The sequence below is a fragment of the Pristis pectinata genome, chromosome 1 (genome assembly GCF_009764475.1).
Source record: "Pristis pectinata isolate sPriPec2 chromosome 1, sPriPec2.1.pri, whole genome shotgun sequence".
NCBI classification, from domain to species: domain Eukaryota; kingdom Metazoa; phylum Chordata; class Chondrichthyes; order Rhinopristiformes; family Pristidae; genus Pristis; species Pristis pectinata.
In genome coordinates, this window is record NC_067405.1 from 4042867 (window position 1) to 4066154 (window position 23288).

The following is a 23288-nucleotide window of genomic DNA, read 5'->3' on the forward strand; positions in this document are numbered from 1 at the left end:
ACAGAGAGTGGTGGGTGCCTGGAACACACTGCCGGGGGTGGTGGTAGATGCTGATACAATAGGTACATTTAAAAGACTTAGATAAGCACATGCATGTAAGAAAAATGGAGGGTTATGGGCTGTGCAGGAGGGAAGAGTTAGATTGATCATGGAGTAGGTTTATATAGGTCGGCACAACATCGTGGGCTGAAGGGCCTGTACTATGCTGTACTGCTCTATGTTCTAACACCACACAGACAGTGCCCAAGGTCAGGATCGAACCTGGATCACTGGTGCTGTGAGGCAGCAGCTCTCTTGTGCCGCTGTGATTTCAGATTTCCAGCATCTGCAGTCAATTGTTGTTCATTTCCCCCCAAAACGTTCCTGTTTTCCAGCTGGCAAATCTACTTCTTGTCAGTCTGGGAAGGCGGTGAGACTGGACCAGATAGTTTGCTGTAAGACGGGCTCAGGGACACTTAAGTCAAGGATAGAGTCACAGTTGAGAAGTTTTTGAACGTTCTCCGTAATCAGCAGTCCTCTGTTCTTTGGGTCTCAGCAGGTGGGCCTTGGGGGTCTTCTCAGCACTGAAAAATGTGCATGTATGTGGTTATTTGTGACCTGTGGAATCTCCTGCACTATTTCCGTTTTCTGGTAAAAATTTGGTAAAGTTGGTTTATTATTGTCACATGGCAGTGAAAAACTTGAAAAACCGTCCATACAGATCATTTCATTACAACAGTGCGTTGAGATAGTACAAGGGAAAACAATAATTGAATACAGAATAAAGTGTCACAGTTACAGAGAAAGTGCAGTGCAGGCAGACAATAAGGTGCAAGGTCATAACGAGGTAGATTGTGAGGTCAAGGGTCCATTTTATCGTACTAGGGAACTGTTCAATAGTCTTATAATAGCGGGATAGAAGCTGTCCTTGAGCCTGGTGGTACGTGCTTTCAGGCTTTTGTATCTTCTACCGAATGGGAGAGGGGAGGAGAGAGAATGTCCACGGTGGGTGGGGTGTTTGATTACGTTGGCTGCTTTACCGAGGCAGCGAGAAGTGTGGACAGAGTCCATGGAGGGGAGGCTGGTTTCTGTGATGTGCTGGGCTGTGTCCACAACTCTCTGCAGTTTCTTGTGGTTACTGCCTTTTGATAATGGGTTTTCTGTTCAGCCTTTAAGTGCCTCTAAATCTGTTTCTTTTCCCTTTGAGTCATGGTGGAATTTTAATCCTAGAATCTCTTGCATTGTAGTATTAGCTCCTCGATCTGGATTCTCAACAAATCATAGCTGGTCTTTTCTCTTGGAAGCTGGATTCATGGGTGCTAATTATTCTGCCAGAGCTGGTAGAGTCAATGACTTAATGGAAATTGTATTTAACTAGAACTTTCGTTAGGGAACAATACCTGATGATTGCAGGATAGATCTAATTTCATTGCAATCTGAAGGAGATTAACGTAAATTCCTTCCTCCCCGGTATTGTTAACAAAAATGGTCAAAAGGTGGGAGACAAAGATTCAACCTCTACAAGGAATATTGCGTTAATCCCTCGTTAGGAATTTCTAGTGAGGGTGCAGTCGAGTCTGCTCCAAGGAAAAGGGAAAAACGAAAAAGAAATGAGAAATTGGGGGGGGGGGGGAGGCAGGTGAAAAAAAATAGATAGACACATGAATATGCAGGGAACAGAGGGATATGGACCATGTGCAGGCAGAAGAGAGTTAGTTTAATTTGGTATCATGGTTAGTACAGACATGGTGGGCCGAAGGGCCTGTTCCTGTGCTGTACCGTTCTACCACAGGTTTCAGTATAACTGTAACATCATCCCTCTGATCTCCAAAACCTTGAACTCTCTTCCAGTTTAACACATGCTCTGTGTTGATATTGTTCTGACCTCACAGCTTTCCACATTTTATTCCGTCCGCCTTGTTCTTGCCCACTCACTCACCTGTCCACATCCCCCTGGAGACTCTGCATCCTCCTGACCACTCGAACGGTCACGACACCTCCAGCGCTCTCCACCTGCAATACACAGTACCCTCCCATTACAGCAGTCCAGCTAACAGAAATTTGCCCTTACAGAATTCACAAATCACTACCAAAAGATCTGTGATATGGAATAAAAATTCACTCTCATGGAATTTATGTGAGAGAAGAAAAAATGTATAAACAAAAAATGCAAAAGAAACAACAAATTTTGTCAATTTATGTCAAGGTTTCACGTTACCGAAAATTGTCATAAGCAGAATCAGATTTATTATCAATAACTTATATGACATGAACATAGAACATTACAGCACAGTACAGGTCCTTCCGCCCACGATGTTGTGCCAACATTTTAGCCTACTCTAAGATCTATCTAACCCTTCCCTCCCACATACCCCTCCATTTCTCTATCATCCATGTGCCTATCTAATAGTCTCTTAAATGTCCCTGATGTATCTGCCTCTACCACCACCCCTGACAGCACATTCCACACACCCACCGCTCTCTGTGTAAAAAAACTTACCTCTGATATCCCCCCTGTACTTTCCTCCAGTCACCTTAAAATTATGCCCCCTTGTGTTAGCTATTGTCACCCTGGGAAAAAGTCTCTGACTGTCCACTCGATCTATGCCTCTTATCATCTTGTACACCTCTATCAAGTCACCTCTCATCCTCCTCCTCTCCAAAGAGAAAAGCCCGAGCTCACTCAACCTATCCTCATAAGACATGCTCTCCAATCCAGGCAGCATCCTGGTAAATCTCCTCTGCAATGTCTCTAAAGCTTCCACATCCTTCCTATAATGAGGCAACCAGAACCGAACACAATACTCCAAGTGTGGTCTAATCAGAGTTTTATCGAGCTGCAACATTACCTTGTGGATTTTGAACACAATCCTCCCAATAATGAAGGCCAACATGCCATACACCTTCTTAACCACCCTATCAACTTGTGTGGCAACTTTGAGGGATCTATGGAATTGGACTCCAAGATTCTTTTGTTCCTCCACACTGCTAAGAATCCTGCCATTAACCCTGTATTCTGCCTTCAAATTCGACCTTCCGAAGTGAATGACTTTGCACTTTTCTGGGTTGAACTCCATCTGCCACTTCTCAGCCCAGCTCTGCATCCTATCAATGTCCCATTGTAACCCTCAACAACCTTCTACACTATCCACAACACCACCAACCTTCGTGTCTTCTGCAAACTTACTAACCCACCCATCCAAGTCATTTATAAAAATCACAAAGAGCAGGGGTCCCAGAACAGATCCCTGAGGAACACCACTGGTCACCGACCTCCAGGCAGAATACGCTCCATCTACAACCACCCTCTGTCTTCCATGGCAAGCCAATTCCAAATCCACACAGCCAAGTGTCCCTGGATCCCACTGAATGAGCCTATCATGGGGAACCTTATCAAACGCCTTACTAAAGTCCATGTACACCACATCCACTGCTCTACCCTCATCGATGTGCTTTGTCACATCCTCAAAGAATTCAATCAGGCTTGCGAGGCATGACTTGCCCCTCACAAAGCCATGCTGACTGTCCCTACTTAGCTTATGCTTCTCTAAATGCTCATAAATCCTGTCCCTAAGAATCTTTTCCAATAATTTGCCCACCTCTGAAATGTGTTGTTTTGCGGCAGCAGTACAGTACAAAGACATAAAATCACTATAAATTACAAAAATAAAGAAATAGTGCAAATGGAATAACGAGGCAGTGTTCATGGGTTCATGGACCGTTCAGAAATCTGATGGTGGTGAGAGGAAGAAGCTGTTCCTGAATCGTTGAGTGTGGGTCTCCTGTACCTCCTCCCCGATGGTAGTAACGAGAAGAGGGCATGTCCCGGATAGTGTAGGTCCTTAGTGATGGATGCCGCCCTCTTGAGGTACCGCCTCTTGAAGATGCCCTTGATGGTGGGGAGGGTTGTGCCTGTGATGGAGCTGGCTGAGTCTACAACCCTCTGCAGCCTCTTGCGATCCTGTGCATTGGAGCCTCCATACCAGGCGGTGATGCAACCAGTCAGAATGCTCTCCACTGTACATCTGTAGAAATTTGCAAGAGCCTTTGGTGATGTACTGAATCTCCTCAAACTCCTAAGAAATTAGATTAACCCTTAGGTAAGGTGGGAGTGTGCTGTATATTGACACAGAAGTGAGATGCTATCTGAGGTAGTGTCAGGGCAATGATGCAGCCTCAGTTGACACTGTGAGATTGGGTCACTGGATCACAGCTTGCATTCCACCCTGAAGCAGAAGGAAGATGGAGACAAAATTCTGTGGCAGACAAATTTGAGGAGGCTTCTCCACAGCCCCTCCTGGTTGATGTACTCAAAGGCATTAGTGAGATCAAAACAGGCCCGAGCAGTGGCTGGTCCTGCTCCCTGCTTCTCTCAAGTCCTTGGGTGGTGAAGATCTTACCCCCTGCTTCCACCTTTCTCAGTGTTTCTCATGGCAATTCCCAGTGACCATTCCCACCCTGACTGGGATTGCATTGGATCCTGAATGAGGAAGGTACGGACAAGGAGCTACAGGCGGGTGATGTTACGGACACGAGGCGGGGGGAGTTGGTGACGGGGAGGTTATTGAAACAGATCCGTGGCTGGACATAGGGAAGAAGGCAGAGCTGAGGATTCCATCCAAAAATTCTCCCCAATGAATCAGTGGCGAGGAATCTTTTCACCTACCTGAGAGGGAAAGGGGGCTAAAGTATCAGAGGTCTTCCTTCAGATCAGGTGGATTGGGAGAGTGCCGAGGCCCTCTGCTTCTGACCTTGCAGCCTGTTTATGTGGTTTGACTTATTAACCTTGCTGTGTTAGCAAGGCGTGGGAGGTAGGGTGTGTCCTGAATTCAATTACTCCTCGGAACTGCCGCAGTGTTATGTATTATTGGCTGACAGGATGTCACTGTGACCAGCAAGGCCAACATTTATTGCCTATCCACCATTGTCCCTTAGGAAGTTGGCAGTGAGTCCTGGGGAAGGTGTTCCCACACTGTCGTTGGGGAGTTCCAGGATCTAGACTTGGGACCGGTGATATCTTTCCAAGTCAGGTTGGTGCGAGACTGGGAGGGGAACATGCAGATGGTGGTGATGTTCCCATCTGCCTGCTGCCTGTGCCTTTCTCGGTGGTAGAGGCTGTGGGTTTGGGAGGTGCTGTCGGGGTAGGCTGGGTGAGTAACTGCAGTGCGTTGTGTAGACGGTGGTGGAGGGAGGGAGTGCTCAGATTGGTGGGCGGGGATCTCATCAAGTGGGCTGCTTTGTTCTGAATGGTGTTGACCTTCTTGAGAGTTATTGGAACTGCACTCATCCAGGTCATAGTCATAGAGTCATACAGCACGGAAACAGGCCCTTCAGCCCAACTGGTCCATGCCGACCAAGATGCCCCATCCAAGCTAGTCCTGTTTGACCTTTAACCTTCTAAACCTTTCCTATCCACGTACCTGTCTAACCATCTTTTAAATGTTGTTATTGTACCTGCCTCAACCCCTTCCTCTGGCAGCTCGTTCCACATACAGTACATACCACCTTTTGTGTAAAAGAAATTTGCCCCTCAAGTTCCTATTAAATCTCTCCCCTCTCACCTTAAACCTATACCTTCTAGTTCTGATTCCCATTCCCAGGGGGTAAGACTGTGGGCATTCACCCTATCTATGCCCCTCATGATTTTATCCACCTCTATAAGATCAGCCCTCAGTCTCCTACGCTCCAAGGAATAAAGTCCCAGCCTGTCCGACCTCTCCCTATAACTCAGTCCCTCAAGTCCTGGCAACATCCTTGTAAATCTTTTCTGCACTCTTTCCAGTTTAATAACATCTTTCCTATAGCAGGTCGACCAAAACTGAACACAACACTTCAAGTGGAGCCTCACCAGCATCCTGTACAACTGCACTGGGATCTGCCAACTCTCTCTCTCAATACTTAGTGCCCTGACCGATGAAGGCCAGTGTGCCAGAAGCCTTCTTCACCACCCTGTCTACCTGTGACTGCACTCTCAGGGTACTGTGTATTTGTACTCCCTCTGCTCTGCAATGCTCCCCAAGGCCCCGCCGTTCACTGTAGAAAGGTAGGTGGGGAGTGTTCTATCACACTCTTACCGTGGAAAGACGTTTGGGCTGTCAGAACATTACTCGCCGTTGGATATCCAATTTCTCAACTGCTCTTGTAGCTGCAGCATTTATGTGGCTGGTTGAGTTGGGTTTCGGGTAAATGGTGAGCCCTAGGATATCGGTGATGGGGTGTTTGTGATGGTAATTTTTAAAAATATACTCATTCAGGGGGTATGAGCTTCACAGGCTGAGGCAGCATTTAATTGCCCATCCCTAGTTGCCCTTGAGAAGGTGGTGGTGAGCTGCCTTTTGAACCGCTGCAGTCCTGGAGGTGTGGGTGTACCCACAGTGCTGTTAGTGAGGGAGTTCCTCCCCTCCTTGGACTCTGTCTTTACCTCTTGCTGTCTTGGTGTAGCAGCCAGCATAATCAAAGACCCCACCCACCCGGGTCATCCTCTCTTTATTCTTCCATCGGGTAGAAGATACAGGAGCCTGAGGGCACGTACCACCAGACTTAAGGACAGCTTCTACCCCACTGCGATAAGACTATTAAATGGTTCCCTTATACAATGAGATTGACCTCATGATCTACCTTGTTGTGACCTCGCACCTTATTGCACTGCACTTTCTCTGTAGCTGTGACACTTTACTCCGTACTGTTATTGTTTTTACCTGTACTACATCAATGAACTCAGTACTAACCCAGTGTAACTGCACTGTATAATGAATTGACCTGTACGATCGGTGTGCAAGTGACAAGCCCGTGGTGGGGAGGCTGGTTTCCGTGATGTGCAGGGCTGGGTCCACAACTCTCTGCAGTTTCTTGCGGTCACAGATTGTCAGTAACCCCGGTGGACTACTGGTCTGGTAGATTAGCTACTGAGGCATCATCACACACTGAAGTCACTCAGGTCCAGCTGAGACCATCTGGAAGAATCCTTCCCACCCACACCCCACCTCGTCCCAGCTCAGTAAAACCAGCCTGACAGCAGGAGAACATTGCAAACAGCTTGGAACTGGCAGCTGGAATCTGGTGTAACTGCACAACTAGTTCGTTGCCCCGAGTCCAAGCTTGTTCTAGCCAACAGCACAACCCAGACCCTCAATCAGCCCATTGTGCAAGGCTCCATAATTTGCAAATGTTATAAGTTATAATTTAACCTTTAGGGAATTACAGTGTCTGCTCTGAGTAGTGTGGGCTGCATTGTCATCAAATGTGAACAAATGTAAACACCGTGTCTGCTTCAAGCACAGACCCTGAATCAGCGGGAACCGGAACAATTGAATTGCTCGTTTGAAAACTGCTCGCCAAAGTAAATCTTGTGGGAATTAAAGGGATGGTGCCAGGGTGGTAATAACTGGCTACAGGACTGAAAGTTAGAGGAGATTGTGTTCCAGGCTGGAGAGGAGTTTACACCAGTGATCTCAGGGGTCGGTAACAGGACCACAGGTCATTTTAATACATATTAATGACCTGACCCTGCATGGACGAGTTATAAGGTCATTATATATAATACAATGGCATGCAAAAGTTTGGGCACTCCTGGTCAAAATTTCTGTTACTGTGAATAGCTAAGCGAGTAAAAGATGACCTGATTTCCAAAAGGCATAAAGTTAAAGATGACACATTTCTTTAATATTTGAAGCAAGATTACTTTTTTATTTCCATCTTTTACAGTTTCAAAATAACAAAAAAGGAAAAGGGCCCAAAGCAAAAGTTTGGGCACCCTGCATGGTCAGTAACACCCCCTTTGGCAAGTATCACAGCCTGTAAACGCTTTCTGCAGCCAGCTAAGAGTCTTTCAATTCTTGTTTTGGGGGATTTTCACCCATTCTTCCTTGCAAAAGGCTTCTTTGTCTTGCCTGCACTGCTCTTTTGAGATCTATCCACAGATTTTCGATGATGTTTAGGTTGGGGGACTGTGAGGGCCATGACAAAACCTTCAGCTTGTGCCTCTTGAGGTAATACATTGTGGGTTTTGAGGTGTGTTTAGGATCGTTATCCTGTTGTAGAAGCCATCCTCTTTTCATCTTCAGCTTTTTTTTGCAGACGGTGTGATGTTTGCTTCCAGAATTTGCTGGTATTTAATTGAATTCATTCTTCCCTCTACCAGTGAAATGTTCCCCGTGCCACTGGCTGCAACACAAGCCCAAAGCATGATCGATCCACCCCCGTGCTTAACAGTTGGAGAGGTGTTCTTTTCATGAAATTCTGCACCCTTTTTTTCTCCAAACTTTCCTCCGTCCTCACCACAAAATTCAGCGTCAGAAGTTTGCAAAGGAACATCTAAACAAGCCTGATGCATTTTGGAAACAAGTCCTGTGGACTGATGAAGTTAAAATAGAACTTCTTGGCCACAATGAGCAAAGGTATGCTAAACACACCTCAAAATCCACAATGGACTACCTCAAGAGGCACAAGCTGTAGGTTTTGCTATGGCCCTCACAGTCCCCTGACCTAAACATCATCCAAAATCTGTGGATAGACCTCAAAAGAGCAGTGCATGCAAGACAGCCCAAGAATCTCACAGAACTAGAAGCCTTTTGCAAGGAAGAATGGGTGAAGATCCCCCAAACAAGAATTGAAAGACTCTTAGCTGGCTGCAGAAAGTGTTTACAAGCTGTGACACTTGCCAAAGGGGGGTGTTACTAAGTACTGACCATGCAGGGTGCCCAAACTTTTGCTTCAGGCCCTTTTCCTTTTTTGTTATTTTGAAACTGTAAAAGATGGAAATAAAAAAGTAATCTTGCTTCAAATATTAAAGAAACGTATCATCTTTAACTTTATGCCTTTTGGAAATCAGGTCATCTTTTACTCGCTGAGCTATTCACAGTAACAGAAATTTTGACCAGGGGTGCCCAAACTTTTGCATGCCACTGTATATATTTATTTAGAGAGAGGGTCATAAGAGAGGGAGGGTTGCGAGAGTGCACGAGAGTGAGAGAGAGCGCGAGAGAGGGAGGATGGAAACAGGCCCTTCAGCCCAACTTGTCCATGCCGACTGTGTTGCCCAGAGCTGGTCCCATCTGTCCACGTTTGGCCCATAGCCCTCTAAACCTCTCCCATCCGGCAGCACAGTAGATTACAAATACAAGTTACATAAATTTGCTAGGTCTTTATTTCTTGGAACATAGCAGAATGAGGGGTGACGTTATAGAAGTGTTTCAAATTATGAGAGGCATAGATAAGGTGGATGGTAACAGTGTTTTCCCCAGGGTAGGGGAGTCCAAAACTAGGGGGGATAGGTTTAGGGTGAGAGGGGAAAGATTTAAAAGGGACCTGAGGGGCAACTTTTTCACGCAGAGGGTGGTGAGTGTATGGAACGAGCTGCCAGAGGAAGTGGGTGAGGCAGGTACAACAGTATCATTTGAGAAGCACTTGGATAGGTACACGGAGGGGCGGGGCTTGGAGGGATATGGGCCGAACGCAGGAAATTGGGACTAGCTGGGTGGGCACCGTGGTCGGCATGGACTGGTTGGGCCGAAGGGCCTGTATCCATGCCGTATTGCTCTAGGACTATAAATTAACATGAATCATGCATAGCTTAACAACAAAAAAAAAAACAAAAAATAACATAACGACATCAGTGCAAGTTGAGGGGAATATAGTCTGAGGTAGTGTGAGGGTTTTTCAGGTGGATTCAAGAACCTGACGGCAGTGGGGAAGAAGCTGTCGTTGAACCTTGAGGTGTGGGTCTTCAGGCTCCTGTACCTCCTGCCTGATGGCAGCATCGAGAAGAGGGCACGGCCCGGATGATGGGGGTCCCCGATGATGGATGTCGCCTTACTGAGACATCGCCTCCTGTAGATGTCCTCGATGGTGGGGAGAGCTGTACCCGTGATGGAACCGGCTGAGTCCCACCACTCTCTGTAACCTAGAGATGTGCAGGTTGGTAGGTTAATTTGCCACTGTAAATTGTCCCTTGTGTGTAGGTGAGGGGTAGAATCTAGGGGGCAGTTGATGGGAGTGTGGGGAGAATAGAATGGGATTGCTCTGAGTCCCAGCATAGGCTTGAAGGGCTGAACCAGCCATAAAATGGCATGGCTTCACTTCATGTGACCTCAAACCTCTGATGAACAACCAATGCCACGAGGCATTGAGCACTGAGGCAGATGCTGCCAACTTGTGCTTGCTGCGGCTTTTTTCTCCAGAAAAGCAGCTTCAGGCGAGGTTGGTGACGAGCCGGTGATGAAACTAGACACGGTGTCTCACCGCAGCCCAGAGAGCAGCAGCTCACAGGGCAGCGGGGAAAGCTCGCTGTGTGACTGACCGCTTCAGGGGGGCAGGCGATGGTAGGGAGGTACAGCAAGTTCGGTGTTTCTTTCTACCAGTGGATGGGAGGGACAGAAGGAGGTGGGAGGGTCAAGAGGGAGAGAGGGGAGGGTCGTCGAGAGGGGGAGGGGGTCGAAAGAGAGATGATTAACCTGTCACTTCTCCCCACCCATGGTTTGAAGTCTGTGCCTTTGACTCCACTCTGGAGATTTGGACACAACAATCGGGGCCGAGGGATGGCTGCACCCTCCGTCAGGCCAGAACGTAAACCGAGAGCCATCTCACCTTCCCGTATGAAGCTGAAGGATCGCTGGGCAGTTGCTAACATTCAGCAAAACAAAATCAGCCAAATAACTACCCACCAACTCATTCTTCCAATGCTGTTTGTGGGATCGTCAGTAAGGAAAGCAAATGCTACGTTGGCATTCATTTCGAGAGGAATAATGTATAAAAGTAAGAATGTGTTGATGAGGCTCCATGGGGCACTGGTGAGGCCTCATTTGGAATACTGTGCACAGTTTTGGGCCCCTTATCTTCAAAAGGATATTGGAGAGGGTTCAGAGAAGATTTACAAGGATGATTCCTGGAATGAAAGGGCTTACAGATGAGAAGCGTTTGTCGGCTCTTGGACTGTACTCATGAATGAGAGGGGACCTCATAGAAACATTTTGAATGTTGAAAGGACTGGACAGAGTAGATGTGGCTAAGTTGTTTCCCTTGGTGGGTGAGTCCAGGACAAGAGGGCACAGTCTTAGAATTTGAGAGTACCCATTTAGAATAGAGATGAGGAGAAATTTCTTTAGCCAGAGGGTCATGGACTTATGGAATTCGTTGCCACGTACAGCTGTGGAGGCCCGATCATTGGGGGTGTTTAAGGAGGAGATTGATAGGTATTTAATTAGTCAGGGTATCAAGGGATATGGGGAAAAGGCCGGGAATTGGGGCTAGATGGGAGAATAGTTTAGCTGATGGTGAAGTGGCGGAGCAGACTCGATGGGCCGAATGGCCTACTTCTGTTCCTTTGTGTTGTGATCTTGCTGTGCACAGATGTCCATCATGTTTCCACGGTAACTGCCTTTCAAAACCAAGCTCATTTGCTGGGAATCCTGAGGTGGTAATAATACCTCTGGGTCATCCTGGTATGAAGGACCATCCAACATTAACTTGGTGTGTTACCGAATGGGAAAATCCCTCCTTCACACACCGGACACTCTGTAGGTGCAGGTGAGGAGCACCTCAGGATCCTCAGACAGTCTGTCCAGAGTCAGATTCCTCCAGTGGAGGTCTCCGTACGAAGGAGTGCTTTACATCAGGGACCTGGGGTGGACTGTTGCACAGGGCTATGCCGTGCAGCAGGTCCCAGACCACCTGGCATTTCTGCACCCTGGAGGAGTCCATGTTCCGTGTACAGAATGTGAAAGGTTGCAGCCCCCAGTTAGGTATTTGTTGGAGGTCCCCCACCCTCCTTGTATTTGGGTGGGGAAGAAGAGACAGAGAGACAGGGAGAGAGAGAAAGTAGGGGAGTGTGAGCAAGCCTGCTGGGGCACATCCTTGTCTGATCCTGCCCTGGCCAAGCATAGCCAGGCAGGGTGCTGTTCGGGGTTCTGGTCAAGCTGACTGCCTCTGCCCCTCTTCCAGGGATTCGACTGTGCTGGGCGTCCCTGTAGAGAGAGAGCAGTGTCCACCAGTCCTCCGAAGACCTTCTGGGACCGGTGGGACCACAGGGGCTGGAGTGCGTTCTGGACAGGGATGTTTGTGTTTCAAACAGAATTTGAATTTTGTGTATATTCTGATGGAATTGCACATATTATAAATAGGTAAACAAACCTATTTAAATTTTTTTTTTGATTATAGACAAGATCTTTATTGTATGCCCTCCGTTGTGAGAGTCTGGGAGAAACAACATTTCGTTCCGCCATGTGTTTTTATAGCATGGCTGAATGACAATAAAGTAACTTGAACTTGAGTTATCAGTCACATGTACATCAAAACACACAGTGAAATGCGTCTTTTGCAATAGAGTGTTCTGGGGCAGCCCGCAAGTGTCGCCACGCTTCTGGCGCCAACATAGCATGCCCACAACTTCCTAACCCGTACGTCTTTGGAATGTGGGAGGAAACCGGAGCACCTGGAGGAAACCCACGCAGACACGGGGAGAACGTACAAACTCCTTACAGACAGTGGCTGGAATTGAATCCGGGTCGCTGGCGCTGTAATAGCGTTACGCTAACCACTGCACTATTGTGAAGCTCCCTCTACACTGTCCCATCACACACTCCCGGGGTCAGATACAGAGTGAAGCTCCCTCCACACCGTTCCATCACACACTCCCGTGGTCAGACACGGAGTGAAGCTCCCTCTACACTGTCCCATCACACACTCCCAGGGGAGAGACAGCACAAATTAGATCATGAAAGATTGATACCTCCGAATCAGGTGACAAATTTCAGCCTGGTTATTAAGTTGTGCAACCATTCTCACTGCTGGAGATTGTTGACAGAGCGCCCTGGGCTGTGAGATGTGTATCAGCCCTGGCCTCCAGTCATAAAATTGATAGAAGGTAGCAGCCAGACTACACCGTGTTTGCAAGCTGAAGCTGTGGGAAAGTGGCAGCATGTCTAGCCCTGCAGCGCTGGAGCAGGGGTGGTTTATCAGGAGTGTTTAAATCAAGGGGTTGCTCACTGGAGTTTGGAAGAATTTCATTGAAACCTACCGAATATTAAAAGTCCTGGATAGAGTGGACGTGGAGAGGATGTTTCCAGTAGTGGGAGAGTCTAGGACCAGAGGGCACAGCCTCAGGATAGAAGGACTTCCCTTTAGAACAGAGATGAGGAGGAATTTCTTCAGCCAGAGGGTGGAATTCATTGCCACAGATGGCTGTGGAGGCCAGGTCATTGGGTATATCTAAAGCAGAGGTTGATAGGTTCTTGATTAGTAAGGATGTCAAAGGTTATGGGGAGAAGGCAGGAGAATGGAGTTGAGACGGAAAAATAAATCAACCACAATTGAAGGGCAGAGCAGACTCGATGGGCCGAATGGCCTAATTCTGCTCCTGTCTAAGGGTGGGGTGTGTGGTTTCGAGGGGTATCTTTACAACCAGTAGGAAGCCGAGGGACAGAGATTTAATTGGGAATGGAAGGAAATCCAGAAACCATGGGGTTTTTGTTAACATGCAGGTGATAAGGACCAGGAATGCGCTGCCTCACTGGGTGGATAGAGGGGAGTTTGTAAAGGAACTTGAAGCATACGCGAGGTCTTTTAAGAGATGGAGGAGAAAGGCATGGATGCGAATGTTGGGCCGACAGGGAGGAGGTAAAATTCCAGCCCACCACAGACTTTGTTCTGTACAGCGAGCAAAACTACTGCCACAAAACTCCACCAAACCTGGTTCGATCCTGACCTCCGGCACTGTCTGTGTGGAGTTTGCACGTTCTCCCTGTGACCGCATGGGTCAGCCCTGGGTGCTCTGGTTTCCTCCCACATTCCAAAGATGTGCGGGTTGGTGGTTAATTGGCTGCTGTAAATTACTCCCCAATGTAGGCAAGGGGTTGAATCTGGGGAGGATAGAACATTACAGCACAGTACAGGCCCTTCGGCCCACAATGTTGTGCCGACATTTTATTCTGCTCTATTATCTAACACTTCCCTCCCACATAGCCCCCCATTTCTCTATCATTCATGTGTCTATCTAAGAGTCTCTTAAATGTCCCTAATGTATCTGCCCCCACAACCTCTGCCAGCAGTGCGTTCCACACACCCACCACCCTGTGTAAAAAAACTTACCCCTGACATGCCCCTTATACCTTCCTCCAGTCACCTTAAAAGTATCTCCCCTCATGTTAGCCATTGTCACCCTGGGAAAAAGTCTCTGACTGTCCACTCGATCTATGCCTCTTATCATCTTGTACAAGGAAAAATAGTGGAGGGGGGGGTGGGGGAGATGGGATTGGTCTGCATGGATTTGATGGGCCGAATGGCCTATGTTGCAAGGAGGAATGGATCTTCTGGCAGTGAACTGGATGGATTAGCACTGAGCAGCGAGTTTCAAACTGTAGGGGGGGGAAAGAGAGGGGATTAGTTTGATTTGGCATCATGTTTAGCACAGACATGGTGGGCCGAAGGGCCTGTACCTTTCTGTGTTCCACGAGGAGTCCAGCTGCAGACACGGCTGGGGCACACACCGCCCACCCACGATCATGCTGTACTATCACCATAAGCAGCAGCCTGGCAGTCAACAAAGCCAGGGGAGGAGGCATTAGGATGGAAAGCTGGCCCAATGCAGGTGTTAAGGAGCATCTACATCCTTAAATCTCTCCGTCATTTTCCCTGGGAATTCCAGAGCTTTGGATCTCAGCAGCTGAAGGCATGGCAGTGGAGGATGCACCAGCAACAAGTGGGGCAGGCACGGTAGTGTAGCGGTTAGTGTAACACTTTACAGCCCCAGTGACCCGGGTTCAATTCCGGTCGCTGTCTGTAAGGAGTTTGTACGTTCTCCCCGTGTCTGCGTGGGTTTCCTCTGGGTGCTCCGGTTTCCTCCCATATTCCAAAGACGTATAGGTTAGGAAGCTATGGGCAGGCTATGTTGGCACTGGAAGCGTGGCGACACTTGAGGGCTGCCCCCCCAAATCACTAAGCAAAAAGATGCATTTCACTGTTTCGATGTACATGTGACTAATAAAGATATCTGAACCTAATCTTAACTTAACATTGTGTATAAAATTATAAGGGGCATAGATAGGGTGAATGTGCAGTCTGTTTCCCAGGTTTGGGGAGTCAGGAACTGGAGGCTATAGGTTTAAGTTGAGAGGGGAGAGATTGAATAGGAACCCGAGGGGCAACTTTTTCCACACAGAGGGTGGTCCGTCTAATGGAACGAGCTGCCAGAGGAAGTGTTTGAGGCAGGTACATTAACAACATTTGAATACGTACTTGGACAGGTACGTGGACAGGAAAGGTTTGCAGGGAAATGGGCCAAACATGGGCAAATGGGAGTAGCTTAGATGGGAATCTTGGTTGGCCATGCTGTATGTCTCCAATGAGAAGCCAGAAGATAAAACAGATGCAGGGGTAATCAGGATCGAGGAGTGACAGAGATGGGGAGGAAGGATTAGATGAGGAGATTTGATGGGCAACGTGCAGGATCGAAAGAGGCTGCAGAGGGTTGTGGACTCAGCCAGCTCCATCACGGGCACAACCCTCCCCGCCATTGAGGACCTCTTCAAGAGTCGGTGCCATCCATCACTAAGGACCCTCACCATCCGGGACATGCCCTCTTCCCGTTACTACCATCGGGGAGGAGGTACAGGAGCCTGAAGACCCACACTCAATGATTCAGGAACAGCTTCTTCCCCTCCTGCATGAACACTACCTCATTACAGAGCATAGAACAGTACAGCACAATACAGGCCCTTCGGCCCACAATGTTGTGCCGACCTTTAAACCTCACCTAAGACTATCTAACCCCTTCCTCCCACATATCCCTCTATTTTAAATTCCTCTTTTGCGCTATTTATTTTGTAACTTGAAATAATTTTTGTCTTCATGTCTTGCAGTGTACTGCTGCCGCAAAACAATAAATTTCACGGAAAATGTCAGTGATGACAAACCTGATTCTGACTGGTGTACAGGAAGGCACCGAGATAAACGGGGCCGCACTGTCGAATGGGGACCGACAAGGAGTGGAGCCTGAGGTGAGGTATTGGACCCCCAAGCCCAGGGAACCATTAGCAGGTGAGGGCAGACAGGGAAAGATCCAAGTGTGAGCAGGAGAGCACATGCAGAACAGCCTCACAGTGAAATTTATTGGCATGGTTATCAAAAATACAGGCTTATGCAACTCAACATTTCGACCACGTAGCAAATATACTTTAAAATAAATACAATGCAGCATCAGTGCAAGAGTCCTGACACATTGACCGTCCTGTACAGATTCTCAGAGAGGTGGGTGCTCGTGTCCCCATTTCAGGGAGACTGGGGGTGGGGGGTTGGGTAAAACAAATGACCTGCTTTAAAAACTTTATCCAGTTGGGACGTGTGGCTCAGAGTGCTTGGGTGCTCTAGCAGTCGGTGTGATGGGGAGGCGGTCTGGGGTAGTGATGAGGGACATGGCCTGTCCCAATGTCTCTCCCTCTCTCCTCCCCACTGGCCAATCGTGGCAGTCCCTCATTAGCCCCACAGGGTGGGGTTACCAGTGAGTGCCACGCATGCATTAAGCTCCCCGCCTGAGATGGGGAAGGAAGGTGTGCAAGGATGGAGTGGGAGGCAGGTGGTTCAGGGGAGGTGTAGGGCTTCGCACCTCGATGATCTCATGCGTGCCCTCTTACCTCCGACGTCGGTGCATCGAACGTGTGGGCCGAGTGGCCTTTGTGAATGTGGAGCCACGTGAGGTAGCGTGGGGAGCGAGAGAGGGAGATAGAGGGAGGAGCTCAGTTGGCCCACCCACACTGTCCCCAGGTCCGACCACTAAACCCAGACCCCAGGATGGAGTCTTCTGGGACAGAGGAGCAAGCAATATCATATTTAAAAGAAAATGAGTCAATATAGCCAGAGGTATTTAGCACTGGAGGTCAGCTTCAGGGAAAGGGGAAGGTCTCTACTCCCAGTACCCAGGGATATTGGGATTAGGTGGATGTCTGTCTGGGATGCAGCAACAGTGGTGGGGGCAGAAGGGTTGGGCACCAAATACCAGAGTCAGGGGAGATGATCCAGCTATCCGGTAGGAGTTACTCTGGTGTCTCCCCTACCCCTTGGGGGGGGGAGGTAGCTGGTGGGGAGGTGGTCAAGCCCAGAGATCAGCAACACAGCGGGGGCTGCATGTACAAAGGCCTGAGTGAGAGGCACTTTTATGGCATTGACAGCTGTGGCTGGAACAGACGCCCACTTTCAGGCGGGGGCAAGGGACACCACAGGCTGCACGGTCCCTTGTCCCCACTGCCCACCTTTCAGCGCTGGCTCTTGTACAGTGTGCACTGAACCGTGAGCTGAACACGCCGCTCCCCAGAAGGAGAAGGCAGGCTTCCACTGTAGGGAGGGGGCAGAGTAGGAAGCAGCGTTGGAACCAAGATTCACAGAGTGTATTACACCTTTCCTGGCTCCCCCTCCCTCTACATCTCCAGAGATGCATGGACCTCGCACTCAGCATTTAAACAGGGAGCCAGTGTGGCTCCATCCAGCTCTCCACTCACCCTCTGCAGGGAGCAGAACTGGACTGAGATTCGGGGGACTCGCATAATGCAGAGAGCAGCAGCTGAGGCCAGTGATTCAGACAGGGAGCAGACCTTCCCTGGGGAAACCCGGGTTCCTTTACGTGGATAGTGTGGAGCCCATAGCAGGCAGCTGGGATCAGATGCATGGATAACGGTCTAGAGTGAACAGGAAGAAGAGGTGCACTCTTGAAGGGGAGGTGATGGCTTCAGCCTTATGGACAGTGAGATGGTGGGTGGTCACCACAGTACATCTAGTGTATAAAAGTGAACAATATTACACAATGCCCCTACTGCTTCAATAAATCCCAGCTCCCACTCTCTCTCAACACCTGCCGAGCCGAGCTTCAACAGTGGTAGACTTGGAACACTCTTGGTGGGGAAAGGAGTATGGGGAATGGCTCGAGGGCTGCCTAAGCCTCCTGTTACTCATTGGACAGGAGGTGGGCAACTTGCCTTTGCAGGAGATCGTAGGCAGCATGCCCCGGAATGGGGCAAAATGCAGCTGGATATGCCGGAGTCCTTCTGCACACTGATCCAGTCCACCAGGGTGACTGAAGCTCAGCAGCTCGGAAAGCTAGCTTAAGCAAACGCCTGTTTTTGTAGATGTGGCAAGGGAAATGTTCCCTGGTTGAAGTCGAGCCATCTCAAGACCATGATAATTCAAATTGTCCGTCGAGGGCCCTTGCCACCAGGCGGATACAACCCCTCTCTGCATTGGCCCTTCACGAGTGGTAGATTTGTACCCTCTCCCATGGACTTCCCTCCTCACTTGTAGCCCCCAACCCCAGCACACCCCAGGTCCATGTGCCTTTCACAGTCTAGTCTGGTACTTGGTGAGCGGTGATTTTCAGGGCCACGCCGAACATGTCCTCCCAGTACTCGCGGACCCAGGCCACCAGCCCGTTCACCAGCTCGGCGCACTCTGTCCGCAGGTGCCACGTGCTCTCCGTGCGACTCACCTGGTGGGGAAGGAGGAGGACACAAAGGTTCAGGGGAAACGGGTTCAGCGACTCCTGTGCATCGCCACCGACCACAGCCTCAACCCCAGAGTACTAGAAACACCCCCAACCCAAAATCAGTCAGCCCACCTCATTACCACACAACCTAATCCATACGTCAGCCTTTGGCCAGGCTCTGGATAAGAGGTACAGAAGTCCAAGTAACAATCATCCAGTCCATCTTCATGATGCATTAGGAAGGCTAACAGTATCATCGAGGATGCCTGCCACCCTGGCCCTTCTCTCTCTGGGACAAAATACAGGAGCTTGAAAGCCCAAACGTCCAAGCTCAAGAACAGTTTCTTCCCCACTGCTGTCAGGCTTGTGGATCAATCACTTCTTTCACATCCCTTTCCCGCTGGTGCTCAAACTCTTAACTTGACCTCTTCCATTATTGTCACTTCAGCATTTCTTTTTGCACTACTTCAGTTTGCACTAATCTTTGCACCATTCTGCTGTCTTACGCTCACTATATTTGTTAACATCATGTAAACCATTTACTCTGTGAGCTACACACGAGCAAGGAATTTCATTTCACCCTGGTATATATGACAATAAACTAATCTGAATCTGAAGAATCTAAAGCTGCCTCTGCAATATCCCATCACGAGATGAGATGTGAGGTAAGATATCTTTATTAGTCACATGTACACCGAAACACACAGTGAAATGCATCTTTTTACGTAGAGTGTTCTGGGGGCAGCCCGCAAGTGTCGCCACGCTTCTGGCACCAACATAGCATGCCCACAACTTCCTATCCCGTACGTCTTTGGAATGTGGGGGGAAACTGGAGCACCCGGAGGAAACCCACGCAGACACGGGGAGAACGTACAAACTCTTTACAGACAGCGGCCGGAATTGAACCCGGCTCGCTGGCACTGTAATAGCGTTACGCTAACCACTACACTACCGTGCCTGCCCATACTCCCAGGACAGGGACAGCATAGCCAAGATACAGGGCAAATCTTCCTCTACACTGTCCCATCACACACTCCCAGGTCAAAGACAGCACGGGTTCGAAACAAAGTAAAGCTCCCTCCACACTGTCCCACCGTATACTCCCAGCGTAGGAAGAGCAAAACATTAAACCTGATGCTATTGTCCAAAAATACTGAATAAACCCATGGGCCAATTCCAAAACTCAACGTCTGTCTGATTGGTAGGCACAACCCATCCATCCCAATAACTAAGGCAGAGACTGCCCAGTTCATTAGTACAAGAGCCTTGGAGTAATCAGAGAGATGGGGGAGACCTGCTCCTTCTCAGTCAGTGCCATTGGCTAACAGAGATAAGCAAGTGGTGCAAATCTCTACGCTTCCCGCTGCCTCAGGAAAGCAGCCAACATAATCAAAGACCCCCTCCCACCCTGGTCATTCTCTGTTCTTCCCCCTCCTGTCAGGCAGAAGATACAAAAGCCTAAAAGCATGTACCACCAGGCTCAAAGACAGTTTCTATCCCACAGTTGTAAGACTATTGAATGGACTATTTTGGTCTTGATGACGCAGAAGGGAGTGCTGGTAAGGGTAATGTTCTCGAGGTTGTAGATATCAAGAGAGAGGATGTGTTGAAGTTGTTACATAATATCAAGACGGATAAATCTCCAGGGCCTGACAGGAATTTCCCCAGGCTGCTTCGAGAGGCGAGGGAGGAGATTGCTGAACTGCTGGTAAGGATCTTTGAGTCCTCGTTGTCCACGGGGATGGTGCCGGAGGATTGGAGGGTGGCGAATGTTGTCCCCTTGTTCAAAAAAGGTAGTAGGGATAGTCCAGGGAATTACAGACCGGTGAGCCTGACATCTGTGGTGGGTAAGCTGTTAGGAAGGATTCTAAGGGATAGGATCTATGAACACCTGGAGAATAATGGACTGATTAGGGACAGCCAGCATGGATTTGTGAAGGGAAGATCTTGCCTCACAAGCCTAATAGGTTTCTTTGAGGTGACCAAGAATATTGATGAGGGTAGTGCAGTGGATGTGGTCTATATGGATTTTAGTAAGGCGTTTGATAAGGTACCTCATGGTAGGCTTCTTCAGAAGGTCAGAGGCCAAGGGATCCAGGGAAGCTTAGCTGTGTGGATTAGGAATTGGCTTGCCTGTAGAAAGCAGAGGGTTGTGGTGGAAGGAGTGCCCTCGGATTGGAGGGCAGTGACTAGTGGTGTCCCGCAGGGATCGGTTCTGGGACCTCTACTTTTTGTGATATTTATAGATGACTTAGATGAGGGGGTGGAAGGCTGGGTTAGTAAGTTTGCAGACGACACTAAGATCGGCGGTGTTGTGGATAGTGTGGAGGGCTGTCGGAGCTTACAGAGGGATATTGATAGGATGCAGAGCTGGGCTGACAAGTGACAGATGGAATTCAATCCAGAGAAGTGTGAGGTGGTACACTTTGGAAGGACAATCTCCAGGGCAGAGTACAGGGTAAATGGCAAGGTACTTGGCAGTGTGGAGGAGCAGAGGGATCTGGGGGTTCATATTCACAGTTCACTGAAAGTTGCCTCACAGGTGGATAGAGCAGTTAAGGCGGCCTATGGGATGTTAGCTTTCATAAATCGTGGGATTGAGTTTAAGAGCCGTGAAGTGATGATGCAGCTTTACAAAACTCTAGTTAGACCACACTTAGAGTACTGTGTTCAGTTTTGGTCGCCGCATTATAGGAAGGATGTGGAGGTGTTGGAGAGGGCGCAGAGGAGATTTACCAGGATGCTGCCTGGATTAGAGCGTATGGAATATGAGGAGAGGTTTAAGGTGCTAGGGCTTTATTCACTGGAAAGGAGGAGGATGAGAGGAGACATGATAGAGGTATATAAAATATTGAGAAGAATAGATAGAGTAGACAGTCAGCGCCTCCTTCCCAGGGCACCAATGCTCAAGACGAGAGGGCATGGCTTTAAGGTTATGGGTGGGAGGTTCAGGGGAGATGTCAGGGGGAGGTTTTTCACCCAGAGAGTGGTTGGTGCATGGAATGCACTGCCTGGGGTGGTGGTGGTGGAGGCAGATACATTGGACAGGTTCAAGAGTTTGTTGGATAGGCATATGGAGGAACGTGAGATAGAGGGATATGCGGGAGGAAAGGTTTAGATAGTGTGAGGGTGGTTTGATGGACGGCACAACATGGTGGGCCGAAGGGCCTGTTTTGTGCTGTATGGTTCTATGGTTCTATATCTATTCTCTCTTTCCCTACCTTTCACCCATCCCCCGGTGGATCTGCTCTCCCCTGCTCCCCCGCACCTCCCTATCACTATCTCTTACCTGCATCTACCTATCACCACCCTGTGTCCACCCCGCCTCCCCTCTTTTGTCCACTTATCACTGCTCTGCTTTTCCCTCCTATGCAGTATATTGGGCTTCCCCTTTTCCTATCTTCAGTCCTGAAGGAGGGTCCTGACCCAAAAAGCTGACCGTCTGCTTTTCTCCATGGATGCTGCCTGGCCTGCTGAGTTCCTCCAGTATCATCATGATTTTCATCCAGATTCCAGTATCTGCAGTCCTTTGTTCCTCTACTGAACAGACCTCTTGTATGATAAGATGACTTTTGATCTCCCAATCTACCTCCTCATGGCCCTTGCACCTTCTTGTCTACCTGTACTGCACTCTGTAACTGTAACACTTTATTCTGCATTCTGTTTCATTTCCTTTTGTACCACCTCGATGTACTTATGTATGGAATGATCTGTCTGGATGGTACGCAAACGAAAGCTTTTCACTGTATCTCGGTACATGTGATTTATTACTTATAAATTACTTATTACATGTAAAATTACTTATACATTTTATTTGTAATTTATGGTAATTTTAAGTCTGTGCATTGTACTGTTGCCGCAAAACAGCAAACAAAACAGACTATTGAACTGTTCCCTTATACAATGAGATTAACTTGTTTGACCTTACACCTTATCGTCTACCTGCACTGCACTTCCCTGTAGCTGTGACACTTTACCCAGTATTCCGTTATTGTTTTTACCCTGTACCACCTCAATGCACGTGTAATGAATTGATCTGTACAATCGGTGTGCAAGACAAGTTTTCCACTGTACCTCGGTACAAATGACAATAATAAACCAATACCAAAATTTCACTACATCTAAGTCAGTGATCATAAACCTGATTCTGATGTGACAATACATAGAATCATAGTCACACAGCACGGAAACAGATCCTTTGGCGCAACTTGTCCATGCCGACCGTGTTGACCAGAGAGATGGTCCATCTGCCCGTGTTTGGTCCATTGCCCTCTAAACCTCTCCTATCCATGTACTTATGTAGATAGCTTTTAAACGTTGCTGATGCACCCGCCTTGCTCACTATTAAATATGTTTGTACCTCGTGGTAGATGTGGAGCCGGACATCGTGTGGGGCGGACTGGTAGAGGCTGACTGAGCTGATGTTGCTGATGGGCTGCGACTCTTTGATTAGGATCTCGCTCGGAGCAGGGTTGTCCGCCTTGCTGGTCACCTTCCTCCACTGGTGGTCCTCTGTCAGCAGGTGCAGGGTGGATGAGGTAGCAAGCATGGTGACTGGGGAAAGGACGTCATCTGCAAACGCAACACGGAGGATGGAAAGACTCAGAGGATTAAAGGGCAACTGTTTACACATTATGAAAAGGAGGGGCCATTTGGCCCATCAGTACCATGCTAGCTCCAAGCAGAGCAATCCCCTTTGGTCAAATTTTTTTATATATTTCCCAGCAACTTATTCTCTCTCAGTTTCCCATCGACTCTTTGATTCCTTTGCCACTAACCTCCCAGCATGTCTTTGGGATGTGGGAGGAAACCGGAGCACCTGGGAGAAACCCATGCAGTCACAGGAAGA

The 23288-nt window shown here is 48.5% G+C and overlaps 1 protein-coding gene across 9 annotated transcripts in view; it reads right to left on the bottom strand.

Moving 5' to 3' along the window:
* Positions 1-16036: 16036 nt before the first annotated feature.
* The window catches only part of stk11ip (serine/threonine kinase 11 interacting protein), a 154944-nt gene continuing 147692 nt past the window's right edge, over positions 16037-23288 (bottom strand). For all 9 annotated transcript variants that reach the window (XM_052014107.1, XM_052014144.1, XM_052014097.1 and 6 more), the window contains exons 25-26: positions 22800-23011; positions 16037-18442 (exon numbers count right to left, since the gene is read on the bottom strand). In XM_052014107.1, the coding sequence (XP_051870067.1) occupies positions 18302-18442; positions 22800-23011 (353 nt within the window). In that variant the 3' untranslated portion in view covers positions 16037-18301. The remainder of the gene's footprint in view (positions 18443-22799; positions 23012-23288) is intronic.